The following is a 25,212-nucleotide window of genomic DNA, read 5'->3' as shown; positions in this document are numbered from 1 at the left end:
TGTCTCTTGCTCTCTCGCTCTCTCTCTGTCTCTCGCTCTCTCTCTCTCTCTCTCTCTGTCTCTCTCGCTCTCTCTGCCATTTTCTAACTCTCAGAGGAATCATGTATATGCCACTTAACACATTCATCTCTAAAGAGACCAGAGACCCTGTAAGACAGTCTATCCAGCACTGATCAGAGGGAAAAAATGTTTCATTACCTTGAAACTCTATATACAATGGCTTGTATTCTACATAAAGATGGCCAGCATACAATTTCCCGTCGCAGTACTTGAGGTCACTATAATTGAGAAAAAAAAAGAGTCACATTTGTTGTAAAGTATATTTAGCCCGGTCTGAGGCATGTTCAAGTGTAAGCGGAAACAAACATATCTTTTGGGATGACAATATAGAGAGGAGAAGCAATTGCTATGGTGGAATTATGGTTTTACATCTGCAGTGTAAACACTCATTGACAGAAGGTTAAAATGCTCCGAAATGAAATGTCATAAACAAATGATGGCATTTCCCAAACCAGTCCTTGGAAAACCCCAGAGTTCCCATGTTTTTAGCAAAAACGTGGTCCGTCTGGCAGGGAGCTGAGAGGGAGCAAAAACCTGGACTGTCTGGCAGGGAGCTAAGAGGGAGCAAAAACGTGGTCCGTCTGGCAGGGAGCTGAGAGGGAGCAAAAACCTGGACTGTCTGGCAGGGAGCTAAGAGGGAGCAAAAACGTGGTCCGTCTGGCAGGGAGCTGAGAGGGAGCAAAAACCTGGACTATCTGGCAGGGAGCTGAGAGGGAGCAAAAACGTGGTCCGCTGGCAGGGAGCTGAGAGGGAGCAAAAACCTGGACTGGCTGTGGATCCCTGAGGACCGGGCTGGGAAACACTGGGTTATAGTATCATTATTAGAGAAATACCACTACCAGAGAATGGGAATGGCAACATTTAAACCCAAATCACATACATATTAAGTAAAGGGTCACCAAGGAGATGCTGCATCCAAACACAAAAAAACAACAGATATTGTAAACGAGCTAAAAATCATAATGTTAACAAACAAGCAGGACAAATCACACACGATGTTCTCTCTGTCTAGGGCAAAAGAAGTCTTAAAATGAGTCCTTTTCACACCGAGAAGCTTCTGTAATGGAGTGGGGTCTGGGCCAGTTCGGTGTACAATCAGAGACAGGTACACAGAAGGGGAAGGGGAGCAGAAAAACAGTAGTGACCATAAAGGACTGTCTTATGATTTAGCCACAGTTAGGGTACTGAACCTCTAAGGTACTGTAGTGTACTGATCTAGAACAAGTGATCAATTTTAGACGTACCAATATATATCATTCTCAAAAGTCTGTTGCAAGACAAAATTTTTGGCTTCAGCTGATTAACAGCTATAGTACAAACAATAAATAAAAAAGAGTAGCGTCCATATTCACTTGTTTTAAATTTCAAGTTGATGAAAATAAAGTTACCCAGTAAAAAGCTGTAAATATTAAAATAAATAAGTATTCTTTATCCCTTTGAGCGCAAGTAGAAAAAGTTGTCGATAATGTACACTGAGTGTGGCCCTTTAACACAGGGAGCGGGGCTCTGGGTGGGCGGGGCCTAACCCCCATTACCTCGTCCAATCACGTGAGTATACGGTCTCCAGGAAGTGCACTCATTGGCTCCCTCAAGGAGGCTCCACTCAGTAGACCCAGCTGACGGGGACCCACTGCGGCTCGGTCGCCAGCCGTTCCACCGCAGCCAAGAGTTTCTCGAAGGCCTGGTCCAGATTGTCGTTGACAATCGTCAAGTCAAAGAAGTGCCGGTAAGCCCTGTGGATCCTCGCGCTCTCATCCACAGTCTTCTTAAGATCCATGTCCTGAGAGTACGAATGGGAGGAGAAGCTCAACAAGCCATATAGTGTTTTATTTTTAATCGAGAGCAGTGTCACACCTGAATTGTGCCTCAGGTCCAGTGATAGGCAGAACTGGTCAAGACCCAAGTGACAAACATACTTCACTGCCCAGTGCCACTTTGTTTCATATGGGGAGGGAGGGGGGTGGCATGTAGTGGGACTAATTTTCAGCCTCAGGACTTTTATCTCCAAGACCAGCCCATTGTGTCTTTGCTCATGGGCACCTTTGATAAATGATGCCACAGTTCTTATTTTGCTGACAAATGCTGACATTTCCATCCATCCATTTTCTCTAACGGCTTATCCAATTCAGGGTGGCAGGGGGCCCATCTCCCTAGGCTACGGGCACAATATCGCTGACATTTCAGGAAGAATGGATGCATCCACCCCAAGTGTACAGCTAAATACATGTCATTAAATGTTAAGACTTAATTAACTGAACGAATACAGTTTCTAAGCCTTACTTTCTCTTTAAGCAGAACAAACCTAAATCGGCTATTAAGGAATCACATCAGCAGAGTGAGAGAGCATATTGTCAGGAAGTGATTCATTTCTCTTAAACCAAAAGATCTCTACCCATTTTCTTATTCACGCCACATGCCAGATCTGAGGCTTCAAAGCAAGGGTATATTTATAGCAACGCATGCAACAACAAAAAGAAAGTTTGCCATTTCCAGCACCTAGCTGATTTCTCTATATCCCTTCATACCTGCAGATAAACTAAAATAGATTTCTGATCATTTCCACCCACCCATTTTCCATATCCACTCATCCGGTTCAGGGTCGCAGTTTGCCTGACCCGGCCCGGCACTGACCGTGCGCAGTTTGCCTGACCCGGCCCGGCACTGACCGTGAGCAGTTTGCCAGTGAGTCCCGCCTCCACCGCCGCCTTGTGCATGAGCTGCAGCGTCTCCAGGTCCGGCGCGGCGATGAACACCACGTACGGCATGAACTCAGGCATCCGCAGAACTTTCAGGGCCTGTGAACAGGCGGCAAGAGGCCTGCAAATCACCAAGGCGGCAAGACAAGTATCTACAGCAGAGTTTCCCAACCCAGTCCTTCGAGGAGCCCCAGCCAGTCCACGTTTTTGCTCCCTCCCAGCTTCCAACACGCCCCTATCAGGTACTCGGTGTTCTTGATTGGCTGGGAGCTGGGAAGGAGCAAAAATGTGGAGTATATGAGGGTCCCCAAGGACTGGCTTGGGAAACGGCGAAATTTACACTGACCTACATTAACCGTGCGCCGTGATCAATCACTTTTCGACGGACAAGGAAACTTACAGTTATTTCGAGTACGTCTGCCTCTGTTTTGATTTTACTCCAAAATTAGCTGTATATTAACGCTCATGACGTCATTCCTGGTTAAATTTATTGTCTAACTGTGCAGCGGTAGTTGTGAGCAGTATGTTCACTTGTTGTATTCCTCTGCTGTATCTCATGTCTTTGCATTCAGTTCCATTTTAATGCCGGGATCAAACACAAGAAAGCAAATTGTATGTTCACTGTGAAAATTAAGCTGATTCTGATTATGTGAGCGATAACTTACTCCGTACCCTAGACATTGATTAATAATTTGGGAAATAATTAAAGACCAGTGTGGTTCTCAGTGACAGGGAAAAAGGAGTCCAGTTTGAAGAACAATGCAGAGGTTCTGGTTCTGCTCTGACCTGCGGGTTGACATCCAGGATGCAGGTCTGTCCTGTTCCCAGCACTTCATGGATGGAGTCTATCTTGGTTCCGTAAAGGTTCCCGTCGTATTCGCCGTGCTCCAGGTACCTTCCTGCCTTGATGTCCGCCTCCATCTCTGTCCGCGTCACAAAGCGGTATGAGAGCCCATCCCTCTCGTCGTTCCGGGGCCTTCTGCTGGTAACTGAGGGACAGAACAGCTGCCACATTTAATAAAACCACAGAAAACAAAATAAAAAACGTCCCTCACCTGCAACATTTAAGAAGACATGGACATACCAAGCCGACATGCGTTTTCTGCCCAGTCAAGTCCTGTACTATAGCAAGGCGCCAAAAACTGGGACGCAGACGGGGAAGCTGATAAGTTCTGGTTGAATTCTGACTGACATCTTAAAATTGGACCACAATATATTTTGTTTAAGCAAGACCTTTGACTATGCTTCAGAAAAATATCCAACTATGCAAATTCATTTGGAAAATTGTACCTTCCACTAATATACAGAAAATAAGCAGCTAAATAATAAGAATAATAATGATACTAATGATGATAATAATATTATTATTATTACTAATAATAATAATAATAATAATAATAATTGTTATTATTGTCTTGATGTGTTGTTGCTGCGTAACCTGGTGACTTTCCTGCCAGCCCATGTGATTATAATCTCTGTGTAATCCTCGAGAAATCCACAATCGGCAGGAGCTCACAGGGGACGGTGGTTCCGAAGCGTTTCGGGTTGAGCACAACCAGACGATTTTTCAGGCTGCGCCGACCCACTCCCTGCGCTCCGATCAGGACCAGCGTCTTCCTCTGGAACGGTGGCATCCTGGTCACCTCCTCATAGATCAGCAGCTCGTGCCGGTCGAACTCTGGTCCATATTTACAGGTGTTAGCCCGTTAATGCTACTAAAGGGCAGTTTCCAAGGAAGGTCATGTGACACGGCATCCCAGCACCCACCTGCATTTCTTGCCATTAAATACATCATTTTCTTCTTCTTCTTTCCACTCATCGCTCCGCACAGCATTCCTGAGAAAAGCGCATGAGTGTTAATGCTCTTTCTGCCCAGTAGAGGGAGCACATGGTCTTCACTGATGGCTGATACCCAAGAGTACAATCGGTGAAACCAGTTGCAACTGGTTTTCTCAAGCCAGAAGCAGGGGGAGCATTAAGAAACACTAAGAATGGCTTGGAACAGAAGCAAATATAGATTTCCGTGCAAGAAAAACATTTATTTTCCGTGGACAAAAGATGAGATTTTGAACCTACCCGAATCATCCCAGTCTTTTGGGACAAAAGCCTTCCTCTTCTCCTCTAGGTACTGACTGGGGACAAGTCCTGTTGCCCCGCCTACAACGTGACACGCCTATAAGAGGAAGAGACGCTTCAGAGGAAGACTCTAGATGACAGGTGCCATACCTCAAAATGCATATACACTCATCTGCTCTGGGGTCATCTACCAACATATATCTCAACTCCATCTTAACCTTTGATATGTAGAAAGCATAACGACATTTTGGTACTATAAACCGGAGGGTCAGCACAGATCTCCTTCCTAACAGCAAGCTGTTACCTGCCACCAATTGGGATCTTCTTTGTTGACAATCTGAAGTATATCACCCCTGGAGAAGGCCAGGCCAGCCTCCTTGCAGGGGATAAGACTGTCCTTTGACGGGTTGTAGTCGAAGTGAGGCTGTATGTACACCTGTGAGTCACAAGAGACCCGCATGAATCAAACTGTCCACTGATTATAGGAAACGCAGAGCTTTTAAAAGCAGCGGGGGGACATTTTTCGACCAATCCTCCTCAGTCACACCGGCGAGTAGGAGCAGGGAATTCTGGGTAAGGTAGATAAGAAAAGCAAAAGAGAAAATCTTAGATACAGTAATATCTTGAGCGAACCACAACGTAGGATGCAAAAATCACACTGTCCAGATACAACTGTAAGGACGACCAGATCTTTTCTTAATTTTGATGCAATTAATGTGTTCATTTATGTTAGTCACATATTGCTAGAAGAAAATGCACATTTTAGCAAAGAAATAATAAATAACAGGAAATAACAGAAAATATTATTCATAAACAGACGGTCACAGGTCTGGGACGATGCACTTAAAAGATGCTCTGAAGTACAGAGCGGACTGGAACAACTTAAATACAGTGGGTAGAGCAGGGATCCAGTATGATCCATTATAAGCAGCAGGTAGATTCGTTCAGGTCCAGAAAGTAAAAATCCAGACCAAGATTTTGTTTTGACCAACCAGTATGCAACTCTGCGACTGAAATCATTCCTTGATTCTCTGAGCAAATTCGGGATTTTCCGAGCTGTGATCCCCATCGTCCTCCACACCTAGGGGGCGCTAGAGTCCCCCCCCTTAAAACATCACGGCGGGCGAGTCGCAGCATCACGCTCTTTCCGGGCCTCTGGCCCTGACACTCGATATGCCATCGCTGGGTCGCTGGGACGCGTCCCCATTCACCCACGGCGACAGCTGCTGTATGGGGGGGCGGTGGACCTTCTCATGTGTCACTTCCCGCTAAATGTACAAATTCTGGAAGTGCTTATTAAAGCAAATCAAATTAACTCACGGGCGGGAAGACCACACAGCCGCAGGCTTTCATGTTGCCGAGACCAAAATCATCATCATCATCATCTATTATTCATAAGGGCAATTAGTCTTGATGAAGGCATATCTGGTGTCTGGAAACACTTCCTGTAAAAGGTGCTCCTCATCGTTATCCCTCCTTTTTTATTAAACATGGACCTGCTTGAGTCCTTTAACTGCAATCCAGCTTTCAACTAAACCGGGCTTAGATAATCCCAAAGGACAGACGAGCTCGCAGGGACAGCTGGCCAAAATGGCGCATGAATGTGTGTGTAAGCAGGCATATGTAGGCGCTAGCGAGAGAGACAACTGCAGTGCATGGTTTGTGGGCGTGTCAACCTAGTGCGGCAACATCAGCGGGGGGGCTCGGGGGGGGGCGGGGCCGGGCTCCTCAAGGGCCGCTCTCACCCCCCTGCCGTGTCCCAGATAGCACACCGACTGTTATTAATAGGGATTCCCGTGTCCCGTTTCAATCACTCGACATTCTGGGCCCCCTTTGGAATACGGTGAGTCTTACCTTCTAAAACACACTACTCCCCCCCCCCAAAGGACCAAAAGGCGTTACGTAACGGAGCGAGGCAGGTGGGGGGCGAGCTGAGGCTGAGTGGGAGAGGGAGAGAGGCACCGTGGCATCATGGTGCCCCCGCCAAAGTAAGGCAACAAGATGACGATGTAAATCCCTACGTGCTCAGCAGCGGATGACCTATACCTGTATATAACTGCGTGTTTGTGTGACCAAAGATGGTTCATAGGGCGATGCCAAGCTGAGAAGGTGGAACAACCAAAGGAATGACCTCTGCCCAGTAAAGGTCATGTATGGTCAGGTCCTGACAGGTAGTTTACCCATAACACCCCTATATTGTTTCATATACATGCTTATTTCTTGGAGTTCCTTCCGAGACCCATATCGATTTGAGAGTTGATTTTTTTAAACACTGCTAAAAGCCAAACAATGCCAAAACTTTGGCATCGAAAGATGGCCTCGGTTTGGCAAAGCAAACCCGACCATCGCACAGTCACAGAGCGTTTGAGTGACCCATAGTAGCACAGCAGGGTGGCGTAAGCGAGGGGCACATAAATTCATCGAAGGAAGGAGCAGCATTGCACGGGGTCACGACCCCTGCTGACCTAATGAGATGGCAGAGGCCTAACATGTGCTAATGTGTCTCTACATGCACACCAGGCCCCCACCCTAGATGACAACCCGTTGACGTCGGACTATTTTCGTCCACCATCCTCGGCACACTGTCCTCTAACTCTCCTCGACGGTGGTCAACAGTCTACAGCAGAACGCTTTTAAAAGATCGATAAAAGGACAAACAAAACTAGCAACGACGCTCTTCCAGTGGGGTCACACCACTCTGAGTGTCTCTCCACCATGAGCGCCTCCCTCTCTCTCTCTTGCTGTCTATCTACAACTTTTTTGTTAGGCAGAATTTGGAGAAAAGGTCCCAAAACAAGAATTTCGAGTTTATTTTGTTCGATGTTTTGCTTCTTTCATTTTTTCTTTTCTTTTTTTTAACAATTTGTTTTGATTTGTATTTGTAGTCAGGGAATGATGAAGTGCATTGAAACGATAGACAGAAGTCGATGAGAAGGCTCCGGGAACAGGAGTAGAGGGACGCGTGTCGGTGTGTGTGCGTGTCTAACCTGCGCAGGGGCCGGGGCGTCCCTGTAGCTGGGCAGGATTCTGAGAGTGACGCTGCCGCTGCTCTCCTTCAGCAGCTCCTGCAGCTCTGCAGCGTTGTTGCCCACGTCACGGCCGTTCACCTCTTTGATGACATCGCCCACGTGTAGAAGGCCCTGCCTGTCTATCATGCCTCCGTGCAGGATCCGGGCGATAACCAGCTCGTCCTTCTCCACCCGAAACGTCACACCCTAAAAAAATAACAAAAGAAACAAATAAGTTACCTGCATTTCACACAACACACTTCATCCATCCATCTATCCGTCCATCCAGCTTCTGAAATTGCTGATTCTATTCAGGGTCTGGGGGGTCCGGAGCTCCCGGGGATCAGGGAACAACCCAGAATGAGGCGCCAACCCATTGCAGGGACACACACTCCATCCATCCATCCATCCATTTTCCAAACCGCTTATCCTATTGGGTCGCGGGGGGTTCGGAGCCTATCCCGGAATCAATGGGCACGAGGCAGGGAACAACCCAGGATGGGGGGCCAGCCCATCGCAGGGCACACTCACACACCATTCACTCACACATGCACACCTACGGGCAATTCAGCAACTCCAATTAGCCTCAGCATATTTTTGGACTGTGGGGGGAAACCGGAGTACCCGGAGGAAACCCCACGACGACACGGGGAGAAGGACACACACTCAGACAGTCATAATCACGTAAAAACTTCACTATACAGAGCAATTCAAGCTCTATTACCATTATGGTCTGGAAATGTCATAGAAAAAAATCACTTAAACATACACTTGGAAACCTCTCAAACACACTCAATCACACCATAATACAGCTGGGGTTTCAGCGCAGAGATAGAAGGTTGATCTTTATCAAACTGACACTGGCGGAAAGAGCGAAGCAGGAAGATGCTGTGTTGCTCAGCAGGTTAGACCTCAGTGCCGGCAATCAGAAGGTCGCTAGTTCAAATCCCATCCTCAGCAAAATAGTCACCCGTAAGATGCTCCAGAAGTTCCCACATAGCAGTACTCATACTTGAACTAATAAAGTTCCGGCGAATAAAGCATCAGATCATTCAGACTGGTGCATAACAGCAGTCGGTATAATATCCATGTTTTCTCCGTCTTTATTTAAAGGAAACACAGCTGAAGGCTTTACAAAATTGCCAGGTACTGAGTCAGCAGCCTTCTTTGTCTCTCCATCCAACCATCCATCCATTCATCCGTCACTCACCAGCGGCTCCCCCGCCTTCTTCCGGATCCCGATCATCCTGATGGCTTCGGCCTGCACCGGCGGGCCGGTCATCGCGGCCACGTCGTCGTCGGGCCCCGAGCTGGAAGGCGGGGAGTCGTAGCACTTGGCGGCCACAATATCGTGGGCCTCTAACAGGGACTGAACACCGGGACGAGAAATGGCGAGAGTCACGACTCAAGGTGCAAGGTGAGCCTCGGCAGAGCAAGCGACACTCGCGTGCGGCGACCGACACATGCGTGTAACCAGGAAAACATCTCTAAACTAGACCTCTCACTTTTATGCTATTGCTCCTCTGCAGTTGCTGAATGACCCAACAAAAATGGATTTAATGTACCGAACGAAGGCGGAGGGGAAAAAAAAGAACTACTGTTCTCACCACTGTAGCCATAGTGCAAGATTTGCATTCATTAGCCCTCAAAACACACACGCATCTGTTGCACTGGAGCTCCCAGACCGACTCTAGGTCACTAAGGTCTTATCCGACAGCTTAAACCACACATTTCAGCTTATAACTAGAGTGGGGAGAATCCCCTGATAGGCCGCTAATCCGATTGGCTACAGAAAAAGAACTCCCCCGGGCTCTTCCTCTGATTGGTCCCAAGCGAGTACATTCAGCCTGAGGGAGGAGTCGTGGCCTAAGGCAGCTTGCTCGCTCACTCTCTCTCACTCTGTGCCAAAGTTGTCTGCTCATGCTCCAGATTTCCATTCAAAGCAGCGCAATCTGTCAGGTCTAGTCCTCCCTTTCATTAAACATCTCAGAAGTGTTGGTCTTTGATTTGCTGGTTACTGGAAAACTCCGAATACAGCAGAGCTCAGTATCATCCATCATGAGATTTCACCCCAAGACAAAATCAGCCCTCAGCTGCAGAATTCTGCATCCCCTCCCACTGCTCGTCTCCTCAGTTCCAGCCAGCAAGCTCACAGTTTGTTGCAAGATCAGCGAGGAGAGAAGCTGGGCTGTAGCTCGGACAGCAGAAACCTGCCCCCCCACACACACACACACCACACCTGAAAGTGAGGCTCCTTGAGGATACGGGAAAGCTCTGCAGCACTGTCGTCTCGGCCACTCAGGCCTCTGATGTCTCCGAGGATCTCCGACACCAACTCCACGTTGTTATCCTGCACAGCCTCCAGCTTGATGTCCTCCAATCGCTCGTGAGCCTGTCCGGAACCAGGGCCGGGGGGGGGGGGGGTCGGAGGGAGAGGGGGGGTGTCAAAGCCGACAGCCATTGATAGCATAACCCTCAAACTGTCAAAACAGTATTTCCTCACCAGATTTTATGGGGCTTTTAACGAGACACACAGACATACACTGGCATTCGGATCCATTACGAACACTAAATTTAGCCACACAATCTGGTCGTAATCTTGCTTAATCTTGCCCCACCACATTAAGGTCAGCTCAGAGGTTGCGGGCAAGGTCAGCAGCCTTCCTGTACACTGTTGCACCACGGCCCAACACAGGCAAAGCTCAAGATACACACAAGCACTGTTATTAAACCTCACTGACACAGTCGACACCGTTCCCCATCAGAGGCCCCTTAAGGGAACAGTTCTGTGACGGTTTGAGGTTCCGGAGACGACCAGAAGAACAATTAACACCCCAACGCTGTGAAGCCATAACGATCCCAGTACCTAGCCCTCGGTCTCCCATCTCTGAGGCTCCAACGCGTCACAGGAGAGCATCGTGCCCAGTGACGTTGCTTCTCTGTCACTCATAATTCATCATTGCCAAGCAGGAGTATGTTACTCATCTACATCTCAAAAGAACTCTGCACGCTACGAAGTAAATCCACTGCGCTACATTTCATATGGTGCCTGAAAAACAGCAACGCACTGCTAACATACTTACGCTAGGCTAAGCTAATGCTAGGCTAGGCTAATGCCCTAGCTTACACTCAGAGCCAAGGAATCCTACAACTGTGCTGCCCTGCCTTCATACCAGTCACTTAGCAAACTTCCCCTGCCTTCTGGACGGTATTCAGATGGTTTCTTGTTACTGTAACGCAACTTGGGCATCAGTACAATGTCAGGGGCTCAGCATTTTGCGGAGGAGCTGGGAATTATTATATTACAAAAGGCACCTTCCAAACTGTAAAGACATGTTGTCGCCAGAGGGGGCGCCAACACAATCATGTGTTTGCAATGTTCGCGGTGAGAAACTGGAGCTGATTCATGTGACGCAACCAGAGCGACATCACAGCATTAAATCGTCTGGGGGGGGGGGGGTCCCATGGCTACCTTGGCAAGGGAGCGGACGACGGGGCTCTCCATGATGCCGCGGAGGAAGAGGAGGTCGATGTCCTTGGCCCCAGCAGATGAGGGAAGGTCATCCAGGTTTTCCAGGACCTGCTGCATTGCTAAGAGGGGTGGGGGGTTGGTCAGCTTCAGGGGGCTTCTCTCGGCGATAGACAAACACCAGTCTGTCATTTCTCTCGGGTTAGAACAGCTGTTAATACGCCGCTGTCATCGGGGGTGAAGCCATATCGAGCTGCACTGCATTGCTTTGGAGAGGAGAACCTGAGGCCAACTGTGACTGACAGACATATAAGCTGTCTGTCTGCACAGCATTAACCACGGCAGTCTATTCATGTTAGATACAGCTGAAGCACATAGCAGAGCATCCAGCCTTAACAGCACACGCATGGACGAGCACAGCACCGAGATATACTGCACCGCGCGACTCCGATTAAGTGCTGTCATAAAAAACTGCCGTCACCGGGTGACTACATCTACTCGATACTGGTACGAGACCTACACCAAGGCTCCTTCAAGGACACGACCATGACCTCAGTGCCAGACGCTCGGCAGCGTGTGTCACCCAGGGCTTTGTGTGCAGCGAGGAGCCCAAAGACGCCATCCAACGGCAGCAAAGACGGGCATCGCTAACCGCCGAGGTGACGACAACGCTCACTGACGACCCCGTGTGACAATAGTCAGTTATCTATAGCAGGGATATTCTTAACTCACCAAGTTAATGTGCGAGAAGGAAAGAAAACGTCAAAGTTTACACTTCACATTGTGTCAGACTCGGGATTGAAGATGCTACTACAGAGACCGGTGATGTAGCACTCGAACCCAGGACTTGAACTCAAGTGAAAAGTGAGTCTCAGTTTCTGTGACTCGGACTTGATAAACTTGAAACTGCGGTTTGGATTCTAAACGTCCAAGACTTGGACTGAAACAGTACTCAGCTATAAGCTTATTAAATAGAGCATATTAATGTAGGAAGGGGAGAATCTCGGAAAAACGTCAAACTGCATTCGACACCCCTTTCTGTTTCCCCAATAATTAACAGCTAGCTAGTTATACTGTGCGATGGCAATTTTCTACACACGAACACCCAGAAAAACAAGAAGCCTTAAAACTCTATTCCTTCAGTATGACGAGTTGATAGCATGGTTAGTTAATAAGCTTCGTTTAGCATTAGCGCAGAAGCGGTTGCTTTCTATCGACACTTGGCGTTCTTTAGCGATAGCACAGTTATGAGCCGTTTTAGTTGCTTCTCGGTATGTTTTCTTTTCCAGACTTTTATAGTCCATCATTTTTCACAGCAGTTCCTCTCAAATGTGATTGTTGGTCCCTAGCAAACTTAATTTAAGATATATAGGCCACTGGCTCCCAGCGTAGTTTATTTCGAGTTAAACTGCAGAATAATTGAGTCTCGATGTGAAGCTTCAGACACAGATTTAGAGAGAAGGGACACAAGCGAAAGGATGTCGCAGAGCTTTCAGAACAAACAGGCCCCGAAGATCTTTAAAGGTCTTAATTAATACACTTAGATCGTAATTTGCTAAACCCAAACCACAAGATCCTGACCTTATCAGTAAAATTGTCTTCTCAGGGTAATCCGGCCATCAGCACGTACAGACTGGACAAAATATCAGTTATATTATCACCAGTGTAAATAGGAGACAAATGTATAGATAACAAACATTTTACATGGAAGTTCAAGAAATGGCATAAAATCCTATGTAGGTTTTGAAACAGAGGATATCTTGAGTCAATGAATTTGCAGTCAATGAATTTTAAAGTGAGCAACTCATCAAAATGTATGAATACAAACGTTGTCTGAACCCTAACCCTTACATCACTAAGCCATTGTTGACCTATCAGCTGAGCTAAATGGGAAGTCATGTGACACTCATAACATGTCATATGACTCAGAGGATGACAAATCGCCCAAGGCTCACAAAGCAGGCCCTGTGGAGATGGTGACTCCCCCAGAAGATTAGAGAATATACTCAGTGTCATTCTGATCAAAGATCAAATACAGAATATGAATGAGAGCCAACTGAAAAACCACGAACGAAGCTGAAACCAGCCAGTAACTGACCACAGCCAACGTGGACGGGGATGCTGGTGCCAGTAATTTGTCTACAAATGCAGGCTCAAGCATAGATATAGATTAATTCTCAATTCATTGACAAATTAATCCAACAGACTGCAGTATCATGTGGCAGGTGGTAAACGAGAGTATGCAATCTAGAAATTGGAAATCTTTGGAATCAACGTCAGTCTCTGGCCGGATAATGAATAGGCCTTGAGCTGAAAACCATTAATCCTTCACTGGTCCTCCTGACACATGGCTCCCAATCCCTGCTCCGAGTCTGGGAATTCCTGCTCTGAGTCATTTCCTTGGATTCTGTTAAGAGAGACAAGGGCAGCTTAACCTTAGTGAAAAGTTCCAGTACCAACCTCACAGAAAGGAGAGGAAACCTCTCCAGACAGTGGCTGGGACACTGGCTGGGACACTGGCTGGGACACTGGCTGGCAGCACATGTGACTCAGCATCAACCTGGCAGCCTGATGAATCACTCCTGCGCTTGTATACAATTTTACTGCGGCCTTCATGGAGCCGATTGGGGAGGTCTGACGCATTTCCCTTTCATGTGGAGTGTTACTCAGCATTAATAAGGTCAAACCAACTTCTAAGACCATACATACGAAGCACCTTCCACAGACTCAGGGGGCTGTGCAGATCATCCGGATTACATAACTGCAGCCAACCCGATGTTCTTCATTTATCATGAAGGAGTTTCAGGTAGAAAGCCCAAAGCAGACGCTTCAGTTGATCTGAGCTCCTAACCCTTCTGAAGAACATAAACAAAAGACCGGGGAGCTCAAGACACTGAAGCACAGTGCTTCTTGTACACTTAAATAAGATGCTTCGACCAACAATCGTTTACAGAGCTTTTTAGGCATCCAAGGATAACACACCCTGATGGCTGAATTTAGCGCGACGCACACAGTGAGTCTGAAAAGCATTTCGAAACCCAATGATGGATTATCCCCACGCAGCAGCGAACAGGAAGCGCTCACCGAATGTGCTAGGGGAAATCCGCTCACACTGCTATCGCATCAGTCTGGGAGGTGTTGTTCAAGCCCTGTCTTGTACAAAATCCACCCCCCCACCCCAATGTTTTCACTGTAGAACAAGAAAATAAATCTCCTCAGACAACTATGGGTGTCCCACTTAGGAATATAAAACGGAAATTATCGAGACAGGTCCTCTCCTCAGCCAGTCCAACCCCACACTGAAAACCAGCTGGAGAGACACAGGACGTGAACTTTGCACACAACCATGAGCCATCAGCTAAAGAGACGGTCACTGGGAAGAGTCTCCTAAACTAACATCCTTCTACACAAGTTCAGAAAGGTCACCGGATCTGAAAAAGGGGGATTTCCTAACCCAACCGGTCCGTGTTTGTCAAACTGGCTAAATCCTTCAACATGACATTTGTTTGGACTTTAATAACTGACACAAAAACACGAAGAACATCTACTACTAATAATTCAGTTCTTTAGTTTAGAACTTCTTGCTGCTAATAACAAATCAGGCACATGCAGTATAATTTAAAGTAATCGTTGATTATCAGCTGGTAGTATTTCAAGGAAATTCCTTTCCAAATAGGACACCATCACCACAAAGGAAACCTCCTGTACACATACGGTCCTCACAAACCACCAGGAATTCTACTGCCCGCTGAGTGTAGGATTAGCTGCAGTTCACCTCCCAGCCAACCAACAGCAGTCAGACCAGAGGAAGCTTCTGGAAGGACGAGGCAGCAGTCTGGCTCACCTCTGGGCGTGTTGGCCCCGTTAGCCGCCTCTATTGCACTGCCTGTCTCCGGGACACCGTCTCCATAACCATCTTCCACAGAGACGACCATCTCTGGAAGCTCGGAACAGCCCAGAACGGGCAGCCGGCAGGTTGATGCTCCCTGCAGACTCCCTGTCTGCCGCCGTGCGTCACAGCCCTGCTCACACGTGTCCCCAGGGTTCAACTACCTGCGCCTCTGCCACCACGATTATCAGATAAAATGTATGAAACATGAAAATGAAAATGCAGTAAGACAGCATGCAGTCTGCAGACACACACACACACACACACACACACACACACACAGAGAGACGCACGTCCTCTTTCCGTCTAATCCCACAAACCATTACAATCCTGTATCCACTGCAAAATAATTAAATCTCAACCCCCCCACCTCCCCCCCAGCAACCCACACCAACACGCTTACACATTCATTTCATCAGGCAACAGACATGCTCATTTAAATGCAGCTGGGCCCCGGACCCTGGGCCCTTGGACCCTGGGCCCCTGGAGCCTGGGCCCCCGGAGCAGCTGGACCTTTGTATTCTCTCCCTAGATAATACCATCAAATCCTGGTGTCAGATTTGAATTAGATTTATTTCACAAATGTTTTATTTTTCGGTGTTCGTTGCCTTTCCCCTGCCAAAACGTGAACTGTCACTGCAGTCCACCAGTAAACTGCCACTATCTGGGCTCCCACTGCACAATCAATACTGAATATGCATAATGACCCCACAATTCCTGGACAGATGCCCTTGCACCACGTCCTCACTGTGTGTCGATCTGCTGGACCATGAACTCCGCCTGCCACTGCGTTACCGAGACTCTCGATACCATTGGCTCAAAAGCACGACTCTTCATACGTATTGGCCGGTTGCTGCAACAGTACTGGCCAATAGCTTTGAAAATACCTTTTAAGTCCCACCCCCTCCCTAGGCAAGCAATTAAACGCTGGAGTGGCAGGTCATAATCACCCGCCGGTTGCCACAAATCTGGAATTTAATCCACAGGCAGAAATGCAGGATTATGCGATCTGCCGTTCGAGATTTTCCCTCCCCCCGCTTACTCCAAACCGTGTATTTAATGTTTGACTGATATTTAATTTCCAAATAAAACAGTAAGACAATAATATAACTCTCGCGTATCCACGTCCTAAAATCCTACGCGAGCAATTTGCGGTCTGAAGATCCCGCAGGTTTAGGTTCCCTCCCCAGGTCTTTGGTGGGGAAACAGCAAAGCGATACGTGAAAATGAAAGAAAGAAAAGGAAGAAAAAATAAAACCAAAAGGAAAGAAGCCAAAATGCTTTTCTTAGGTCCACAAAAAAAAAGGGATGAGAAGGTTGTATAAATCAACCTGGCAACCCGGCCTGGATTGACCATATAGGCACTGGACACGTGTCCGGGGGGGCGGCACGTCCTCGGGGGGGCACCAAGCAGGGCAAATCCCCATAATCCCACCCTGCTCCAGTTCCATTCATGAATGTCTTTTAGCAAGTTAATGCAATTTAAGATATAGTATATTTAACATGATTGTATATTGTCCTTTCCGTACGGCACACTGGAAAGCCAATGTAACGTTTCCGTATGTTAGATACATTCCGGAATTCTGTGAGCCACCAATCAGCTCCCCTTCTTCCTGACCTGACCGTCATGCGTGCTGCTGCCCAGAGACACTTAATACTCTTAATCCAGCCCTGAAGATGGCACATAGAAAACGGCGGGTTTTAATCAATGACATGGCGCAGGTGACCTAAATGGGCGCCGTTTATAGAGACACTCGAAAAGAAGCCGCACACTGAACAGTTTATATTACAAATCAGTTAAGAGAAGTTTCCAGAGGAACAGACAATGAATAAGAAAATTAGCCTAAAATGAGGTTTATGACAAAAGCAGTAACGTTTAACCGTATCTGGTTACTGCAGTGCCTGAACCATGGACCAACCGTGAGCCAAACTAGATCCGCATTAAAGGTGTCTTTCGGCAGAACAGTCAGCTGGACATACCATCATTTTGAGGAGAGGTTCGCCTGTTAGTCACAGCTAATCTGTTACTGGGGTTAAAGGTCAGCTTGAGGCACTGTTATTGGCTGCTTGTGGGACTGCAATCACTATGTCATCTGTCACTTCCAGCTCGCAGCTTTCCTTAAGTTTTTAGACAGCTTCAGTGTAGCAGGTTAGAATCAGGCTGTGTTACCCACAAACCTCTGCTGATGCGTGGAGACTCTGTACCTGTGATCATGTCTGCAGAGGGGTGGACCTCCTGCCAGAAGGACAGAGTGATGGACATCCGTTCAGCTGCGACACGTTCATCCACAGGCGGAAACCTCAGCGACTCGTCCGAGATCTCCAGAGAACCATCCGGAAATGATATGTAAACAAGCTGGCTTTTAGGGTGGGTGATTTCCATTAAGGTGCCCGTCACCTGCTCCCGACCTCAAACTCACAAAGGCAGGTATTCAAAACACGGTGTTGATGTTTCGACCAATCGGAACGCAGCACCAGCCTCATACTGTCAGCTATCACACATCATGGGCGACGCAACGATTAGCGAAATCCCCGCTGGTTCACAGGCTACCGTCGTTACACTTAGTTACTCTTCTGCTCATTTATTCTGTGCGGATTCGTGAATTTGGCTCGTGGCGAGTAATAGCGTTACGTTTCACGCGAACAGCCCGTGAAGGGGGTTGCCATGGTGACACGCCAGGGGCCTTGCCACCTCGTTACCAGACAAAGACGCGGAGTCGCCCACTGCTGTGGTAAACCGTACCGCTGCAACAGAGCACAGAGGGAGGCAAAAAAAGGGAGTGCTGTGCCTTACCTGCGTGTGACCAGGGGGAGGCGCTGTGATGTGCGAGAAAACAGGGTAGGTCCCCCCCCCTTACCACAGACTTCTCAAACAGCACTAATAGGTCTGAGACGTGGTGTCCCGATAGACAAGAAGTTAGTGAGGACATCAGATATCAGACCCTCAGTGGTCTTTGACTCAAAAGAAACTTGTCAGAATGTGACAAACACCCATGTTCACACACAACTGAAAAAAAAAACATTAAATTATTTCTTTTTAGGGAATATTCAGGGAATAACTGGCACCTAATCCATGATTTCTCCAGTCTGGCATCCTGTGCAGCATGGTTTACGCTCCAGCCCCCCCCCCCCCCCCCCCCCCCATGCCCCAACAGCCCTGACAAAGTGGCTGGAAGATGGAGAGATGGATGGATGGATTCATGGATGGATATTTAAAGAATAAAAACCTACAGGCTCTTTGTGGAAAAAGAGAATGCCCTGTGGCCAAACCCATACCTCTATCATCAATAACTCTCCACAGAGTCCCATCATATTGGTAATAAAGATTTTTATAAAGAGAGCGAACCGTAAAAATAGAGTCTTTCTCTCTTGCTGAACACACATACGTCAGAAGCTTCAAAAGGCCTCCTGCATCTGTGAATCACTCCCAGTGAAGACCCTGCACCCCCTTCCAGACCTCCTCCATAAAATCCCATTACCTCCAATATAAACATCAACCTCACCTGTGCCAGATGTAGCATCCCTGATCCAAGGGACCCGAGCAGCCCACCCCCCCTCCCCCGTGAGACGGCAGGACCTGGCAAAGAACAGCAGAATCTTTTCAACATCAATGGGAGAGGAATTTCACAAGTGGAGTGAGGATGGGTGACCAGTCTGTGTGCTGGTTCTTAAACACGCCTCTCCTGAGCCACAGGGCACAGAGTGAGACGGCCCCCGGGGCAGACCGACTCCAGCGGGAAGGGGGGCCGGGCACTGCCAGACCGCTTTCTCTGACTGGCCATCTGGACCCCACAGTTCTGGGACAGGGGGCCTCTGTTCAGGACACCAGTCACTGGACTGAACCATTCATAGTGGGGACCATTGTACCCAGCCGACCTCAGGAGCTGCACGACGTCAGCACTGCCGACCCCCCTGGCCAGAAAGTGCCGGGCGTGGTGGGGGGGGAACAGGGACAACATCGCAGACACAAGACAGGACAAGAGGCAAAACTCCACCGCTCCAAATTCCACTGTTCACTCAACTCACTCCAGTACAGAGGCAGGACATACAGTATGTGAACATACTCTGCCACGTCCTGAAGAAGCCCTGGCCTGTGTGTTAAACTGGATTCTTAAATAGGAGAAATGAAGGTTATTCACTGAGCTCCCTAAATAAATACGACCTGAATTTCAAGGGGCAAGAAGAAAATGTAAGATTAAGATTAAGATTAAGATTAAGATTAAGATTAAGACTGAGATGCACATTATTGATCCCAGGAGGAAATTCTGGTGCATACAGCAGCAAGAACATACATACAGTGCAAAACAGACAACATGCTGTGCAAAGACAGTGCACACAGTGCAAAGACAGTGCACACAGTGCAAAGTAAATGCAGTGCAAACAGATCTAAAAAGTACGCATTACACAAATAATTGCCTGAAAAAAGCAGAATATTATTATACTATGCATTGTACAAAAATAAAAAAAGAATTTTAACTAAAATGTAGGCTTGTTTACTTTTTCACTTGTTTACTCTAATCAAGATGATTTTACATCCCAAGCTGAGGTGGAGCCAGTCGGTTCTCAATCTTCTTCATATTGTCCAGCACAAAAGGTGTGACTCCACACCTAATATCCCTGCCCACCCCACAACCTGCCCTCCTCACTGTTCCCCCAGCCCCCCATCCAGAGCCTTTATTCCAGTTTAATTGCAGTGAATTCCGTATTTCCAGTACACACTAGCAGCACAGCCAAGCCCCTCCCACACAGTGCTGGGAATTACTGCAATAAGGCGCCTCGTGTACCAAAGTCAATCAACGGGAAACACTTTACATTCGGTTACACTGAACGTGCGGCATCACGGTAGCTAGTCCCGTCTTTTCCTTCCCTGTTGTCTAACCACTGATCCCGATCAGGGCCAGAGGCCCATCCCTAGGAGCTTAGGAGACCAGGCTGGAGAACTTCCTGAACAGGAGGCCAGCCCATCACAGGGCACTGCACACTGACATAGTACTGGCAATTTAGACATAGCAGTTAGCCCAGTGGTTCTCAAACTCGGTCCTCGGGCCCCACTGCCCTGCTTGTTTTCCTGCTATCCCTGCCCCACACACTGATTGACTGAACACACCTGATCCAGGTAATCAGCAGTGTGCAGGGCAGGGATAGCCGGAAAACAAGCAGGGCAGTGGTGCCTAAGGACCGACACACACACACACATACCTCCATTCCTGGACATGGGAGGTAACAGCACTGCCCACTGAGCCACCATGATGTTGCCCCAATTTGCACATAGGAGGAAATAAATTACCAAAAGTTCCTTCCATTACATGTCTGACCTCCTTGGAGGACACTGGCACCTTGACCTGAGCTGTTTCCAGTACTTTCCTGTCCCGAATTTTGAGTGAGAAGCCATTAAGCAGCCAACCATGTGAATGTTTTGAATACAAACACCTCCAGTGGCTTCACGGGGCTCTGCTGTCCATCCTGCACCTCCCTCTCTCCTTCCCCATCGCTATGGATACGCTTCTCATCTGACGCTACGCACAATCGATGATTAAGCTGTAACCAGACCTGACACACGCTGCCCGAGAGTATCCAGGAGAATCCTTTACAAATCACACGCACGAGTGAGCCCAGTCTGCCGAGATGCTCTTTCTACAAACCAACAACATGCTTTACATACTTTGTTATTCTAAAATATAAATTAACTGTGGAATAAAAAGGGCACGAGTGAAATATTTTAACAACTTCCAACACAAAAAAAACACAAGCACTCTACACACCCACAGAGACACTCACACACTCACGCTCACACAGACACGCTCACACACACACACACACACACACACACAGATACTCACACACACACAGACACTCACGGTCACACACACACACAGACACACACACACACACACACAGACACTCACACACTCATGGTCACACACACACACACAGATACTCACACTCACGCACACACACACACAGACACTCACACACACACAGACAAACACACACACACAGACACTCACACACACACACAGACACACACACTCACAGACACACACACAGATACTCACACACACACAGACACACACACACACAGACACTCACACACTCACGGTCACACACACACACACAGATACACTCACGCACACACACACACAGACACTCACACACACACACAGACACACACACACACAGACACACACACACAGACACTCACACACACACACTCACACACACAGACACTCACACACACAGAGACACTCACACACACAGAGACACAAACACACACAGAGACACACACACACGCGCAGGTAACAGGAATTCATGCCTCCTTTTATATATAATATATATATATATATAATAAATAATAAAAGGGAAGATCCTGACCTCCAGCTAAACCTGCAGCAGGAAATGCAAACTGCTCACAGAGCAGGATCCCTCAGGGCTTACTGGTGATAACAGGACACCAGCCACAGGCACCTCTGTCACTGGCAGACTCTCCAGTTTTCACTTTTGGCTACTTTTACCACAACGGGAAGCTTAAAGAACGAAATGAGTGCCGTCTGCTCCCACCCAGCAGGGACGCCACAGCTGTGCCGTTAACAAAGTCAGCATGTTTTCTCTAACTCTGTAAATGCAGAACACAGGAACATAAAGAGTATTTGTTTGGTTTTACACAGACTCACCATTTTATTTGCCGGCTGTCAATCAAAGGGACGGGAACCAGACAAACCAGACCTAAATTTCTAGGAATGAAATGTTTTTCTCAGTTGTGTCAGGATCCCATGAAGGTCAGTATTCAGCATTACGCAATAACTGCAAAGCTTCTAAGGGCACGACGGCAGGGAGAAGCCGGTGATTTAGGCCTGATCGCTTTGACAGCCTTGCACTCATCCCACACTATTAACAGTGCAAAACTGTTTTCATCTGATCCTAAGAGCTTTAAACTTCACTCCGTCGCCCCACCCTGCCCCCGCACAGAGGCTCAAACGCTGCACCGCAAGAGGATTACCCCATTTGTACCTAGTATTACAGTATATGGCCTGAGTATTACAGCACAGCAATAACAATAGCAGAACTGCCGGCAAATGGAGGCTCGCAAACTGAAACCATGGGAATTACTGCTGTCACTCACTTTTGGCAAACGAACGAGGAAAAACATGGAAAACCGAATGTATATCGGCAAGGGGTTCGGGGGGGGGGGGGGGCATAAGTCACGCCCACTTGTCTGTTTGCTTTTGTAAAACGTACAACAACCTTTTATTGGAAAAAAAAACACAGAGATGTAATTTAATAATAAGGTTTTATTGGTTGACATTAAATTATTTGTAGGTGATTTTTTTTTGTGATTGTTCATCATATGAGAATTAATAATGATTTGAATTCTATAATAAGAACTTTAGTAACCAAATGACAACAGCAGCTGTGCATCATTAATTTTACCTGCTGTAAGATAACGCCGAACCTGTAGACTGGTTGTCGATGAGCAGTTTTCCAGAAAACACCATTGGAGGACCACCCAACATTCATCCATCCAACCAATCATCATGCCACAGTTGTATCCACATGATTTGTGACCAATCCTGTGGCTGCCCCATGCAGAACATCATGGAATCCTCAACTCCTTGGCCAGAAGTGTCAAACTCCAGTCCTGAGGGGGCAGAGTCCTGCACATTTCGGGGTTTCCCCTCATTTCACGCACCTGGTTCAACTCCTTGTGCTAATTATCACACAGCTGTGGAGCTGAATCATTTGTACCAGGGAAGAGCTAAGCTACCCTGGGCTCCGGCCCCCCAGGACGGGAGTGTCACCCCTGCCCTAGGTTCAGCTCGAAACCTGCATTTTCATGCTATGCTATTTGCCTTGGACTTGATGTTTATTGGCTGTCTGTGTGGTTTTTGTCGTCCTCCGTTTTCTCCTGTTTCGTTAGTCAGCGAGGGAAGTACAGTATCTTACGCTGAGGTTTGATGGGTAAGTAGGTGCTGGTTTGTAGCTATGGGGCTTTTGTGTGTTTTTGTTGTCCTGGGTTCACCCTAAGGAGCGGCACAGCGCTCCTAGCTTATAGCCTGGGTGTATATATCATAAATATCTCACTGTAAGGCACCGCGAATAAAACCACATCTGCTGCCTGTCACTTTATTGTTGCAGCCCTGATTTCCTACTGCTGAACCACTCAGACAGTGACACAAGTGACTCTTAGCCCAGGCTTTAGCTAATGGTGGGTCTGCCCCAGTTTGAAAGACCCATCGGATAGGTTGAGAATATGTCTTTTTTCACATGACGTTTTATGCCACAACAGGTACATTCTCAGAAAAAAAGGGTAAAAATTTGTACCTTTGCTTGTCACTGTTGCTGTACCCTTGTATTTGTACCTTTTAAGGTACAGAAATGGACTCAGGAACATCCCAAAGGTACAAACAGCATTCATGTACCATCAAGGGTACAGAAATGTTCCTCAGAGTCCATTTCTGTACCTGAAAAGGTGCAATTACCTACAGCTAAGGGTACAACTGGCCCACCCTTGAGGGTACAGGCCCACGACATACAAAGGTACACATTTTTACGCTTTTTCTGACAGTGATAGCCCACTGATTAAGATCCATAATCTGTAAAATCAACAGGCTTACGATTTAAACATCAGTTACAAAAGTTTACTTTTGTCTACAATATGTGAACACAAATTAAAACCCGCATCAGACGCACCAATGATCATCTAGGGAGTCTCAGAGCCGACATGAACATTTCTGTCAGAATAAGTTTTTCTACAAACAAATGATAAGGTTGGATCATGCCATACTTAGAGAATGGAGGTTTATGAAGTGTCTTAGAATTATATAATAAGTGTTTGCAGCCGGCTGGTTCATTCCCTGTATAAGAAGGGCTGATGGCTGATGGCAAGGAAACGTGTGTCGTCCGGTAAGGCGCCTCTGGAAGAGATCGGACGTGTCATTACCCTCATATGACAGATCGCCGATGGAAAGGTAGGAGTAAGCTGACGTAGGGACATGCAACATGCAGCAGTGAGTACGGGGGAGCGCAGCTGCTTCGTCTGACACGCATTCCTGCATTTTCAAAAATAAATGCTGCAGAAGAGAATGGAAATCTCACGGGACAGGTATTCGGCTAACTTTTCTACAGTTTCAGTTGCGCAATAACTTCTGGGCAGTAAGCCACGCACTTTTACGTTAATGCAAAGAAATGCTTTTAAGCGCCACGGAGTCGGACGAACGACAAGACCGGCGGACCTGCCAAGTGGCGTGGCGGTCGGCGAAGCGGCGATCACTGGGGCAGCGACCCATAGGAACCAAGATTGAAAAAGCACGCAGCGCCAGACGAAACCTGTGCTGCCGATGTAAAGTCTGACACGCGGATCGCGTCCGGGCGCGTCCTGGCATGACGGCGCAGGGTCCCCGATGCGCGTGACGGCCCGGGTCGCCCACCGCCCCCTGGGCATCATTACTGACTTTACGCTACACGTGCGGCCATGTTCGCTACCCATTCATGCGCCGTGGACGCGTGGGGGTCACTTTTATAAAGAAAACAGCTCTGGTAGGGGGTAAAAACGGGGGGTTTAGCGCGCAGGAGGAACCATAGTTTTGAATCAATCTTGTCTATACCTGCATACAGAACGAGGAATGCGCTGTCTACTTATTGCAAATGTGTCCTTCTCTGAAAGCAAATATTTACTTGAAATGAATTAAAATGTAATTAAAACGACTATACAGATTCATACGATGGCAAGTCTAGCGACTTACCTAGTGTCTTGGCTGTAATTTATTCTCTCCAGCCCGATTATAGATCCATCGCTTCCCCGGCCGCGATCCAGTAGTTCGCTCTCCGCACACGGTACGCCGATCGGGCTTCCCGGTCTTGCCCCCTCGGTGACGTTTCCGGGCAAACATCAACCAGAGCTGAGCGCCGTAGCTTTGACTCCTCCTTTATTATAGTGCCGTCCTACGATTATTAACTGAAATTATTCTTTGGAGCCCGGGGTATGTCTGAAAATTGTTTAGAATCGATGACGACCGA

The 25,212-nt window shown here is 47.6% G+C and overlaps 1 protein-coding gene across 4 annotated transcripts; it reads right to left on the bottom strand.

The window, feature by feature from the left end:
- Positions 1-306: 306 nt before the first annotated feature.
- Positions 307-25,212, bottom strand: pals2b (protein associated with LIN7 2, MAGUK p55 family member b). 4 transcript variants are annotated; one of them, XM_048993942.1, is made up of 13 exons: positions 18,702-18,745; positions 17,404-17,518; positions 11,313-11,431; positions 10,080-10,232; positions 9,051-9,209; positions 7,820-8,047; positions 5,137-5,268; positions 4,833-4,929; positions 4,524-4,592; positions 4,273-4,434; positions 3,543-3,745; positions 2,727-2,855; positions 307-1,840 (listed from the first exon to the last, which is right to left on the bottom strand). In XM_048993942.1, exons 1-13 carry the CDS (start codon positions 18,717-18,719, stop codon positions 1,664-1,666), a joined length of 1,761 nt encoding a protein of 586 aa, XP_048849899.1. In that variant the 5' UTR covers positions 18,720-18,745; the 3' UTR covers positions 307-1,663. The 4 variants fall into 4 exon arrangements, with proteins under 4 accessions (XP_048849899.1, XP_048849900.1, XP_048849897.1 ...); XM_048993943.1 differs by lacking the exons at positions 17,404-17,518; positions 18,702-18,745 and adding an exon at positions 24,939-25,212; XM_048993940.1 differs by lacking the exon at positions 18,702-18,745 and having other exon boundaries at positions 17,404-18,259.

Source organism: Brienomyrus brachyistius, chromosome 23 (assembly GCF_023856365.1).
Source record: "Brienomyrus brachyistius isolate T26 chromosome 23, BBRACH_0.4, whole genome shotgun sequence".
Taxonomy (NCBI): Eukaryota; Metazoa; Chordata; class Actinopteri; order Osteoglossiformes; family Mormyridae; genus Brienomyrus; species Brienomyrus brachyistius.
This window is presented reverse-complemented; position numbering and strand designations above follow the sequence as displayed.

Bases quoted from the DNA above. Each gene is read 5' to 3' on its own strand.
- pals2b (XM_048993940.1), bottom strand. From the start codon at position 17,581: ATGGAAATCACCCACCCTAAAAGCCAGCTTGTTTACATATCATTTCCG. The intron at 11,432-17,403 runs GTACAGAGTCTC...CACCCCTCTTAG, and splicing joins CTCTGCAGACATGATCACAG to CAATGCAGCAGGTCCTGGAA. The intron at 1,841-2,726 runs GTCAGTGCCGGG...TCGTACTCTCAG, and splicing joins TCACTGGCAAACTGCTCACG to GACATGGATCTTAAGAAGAC.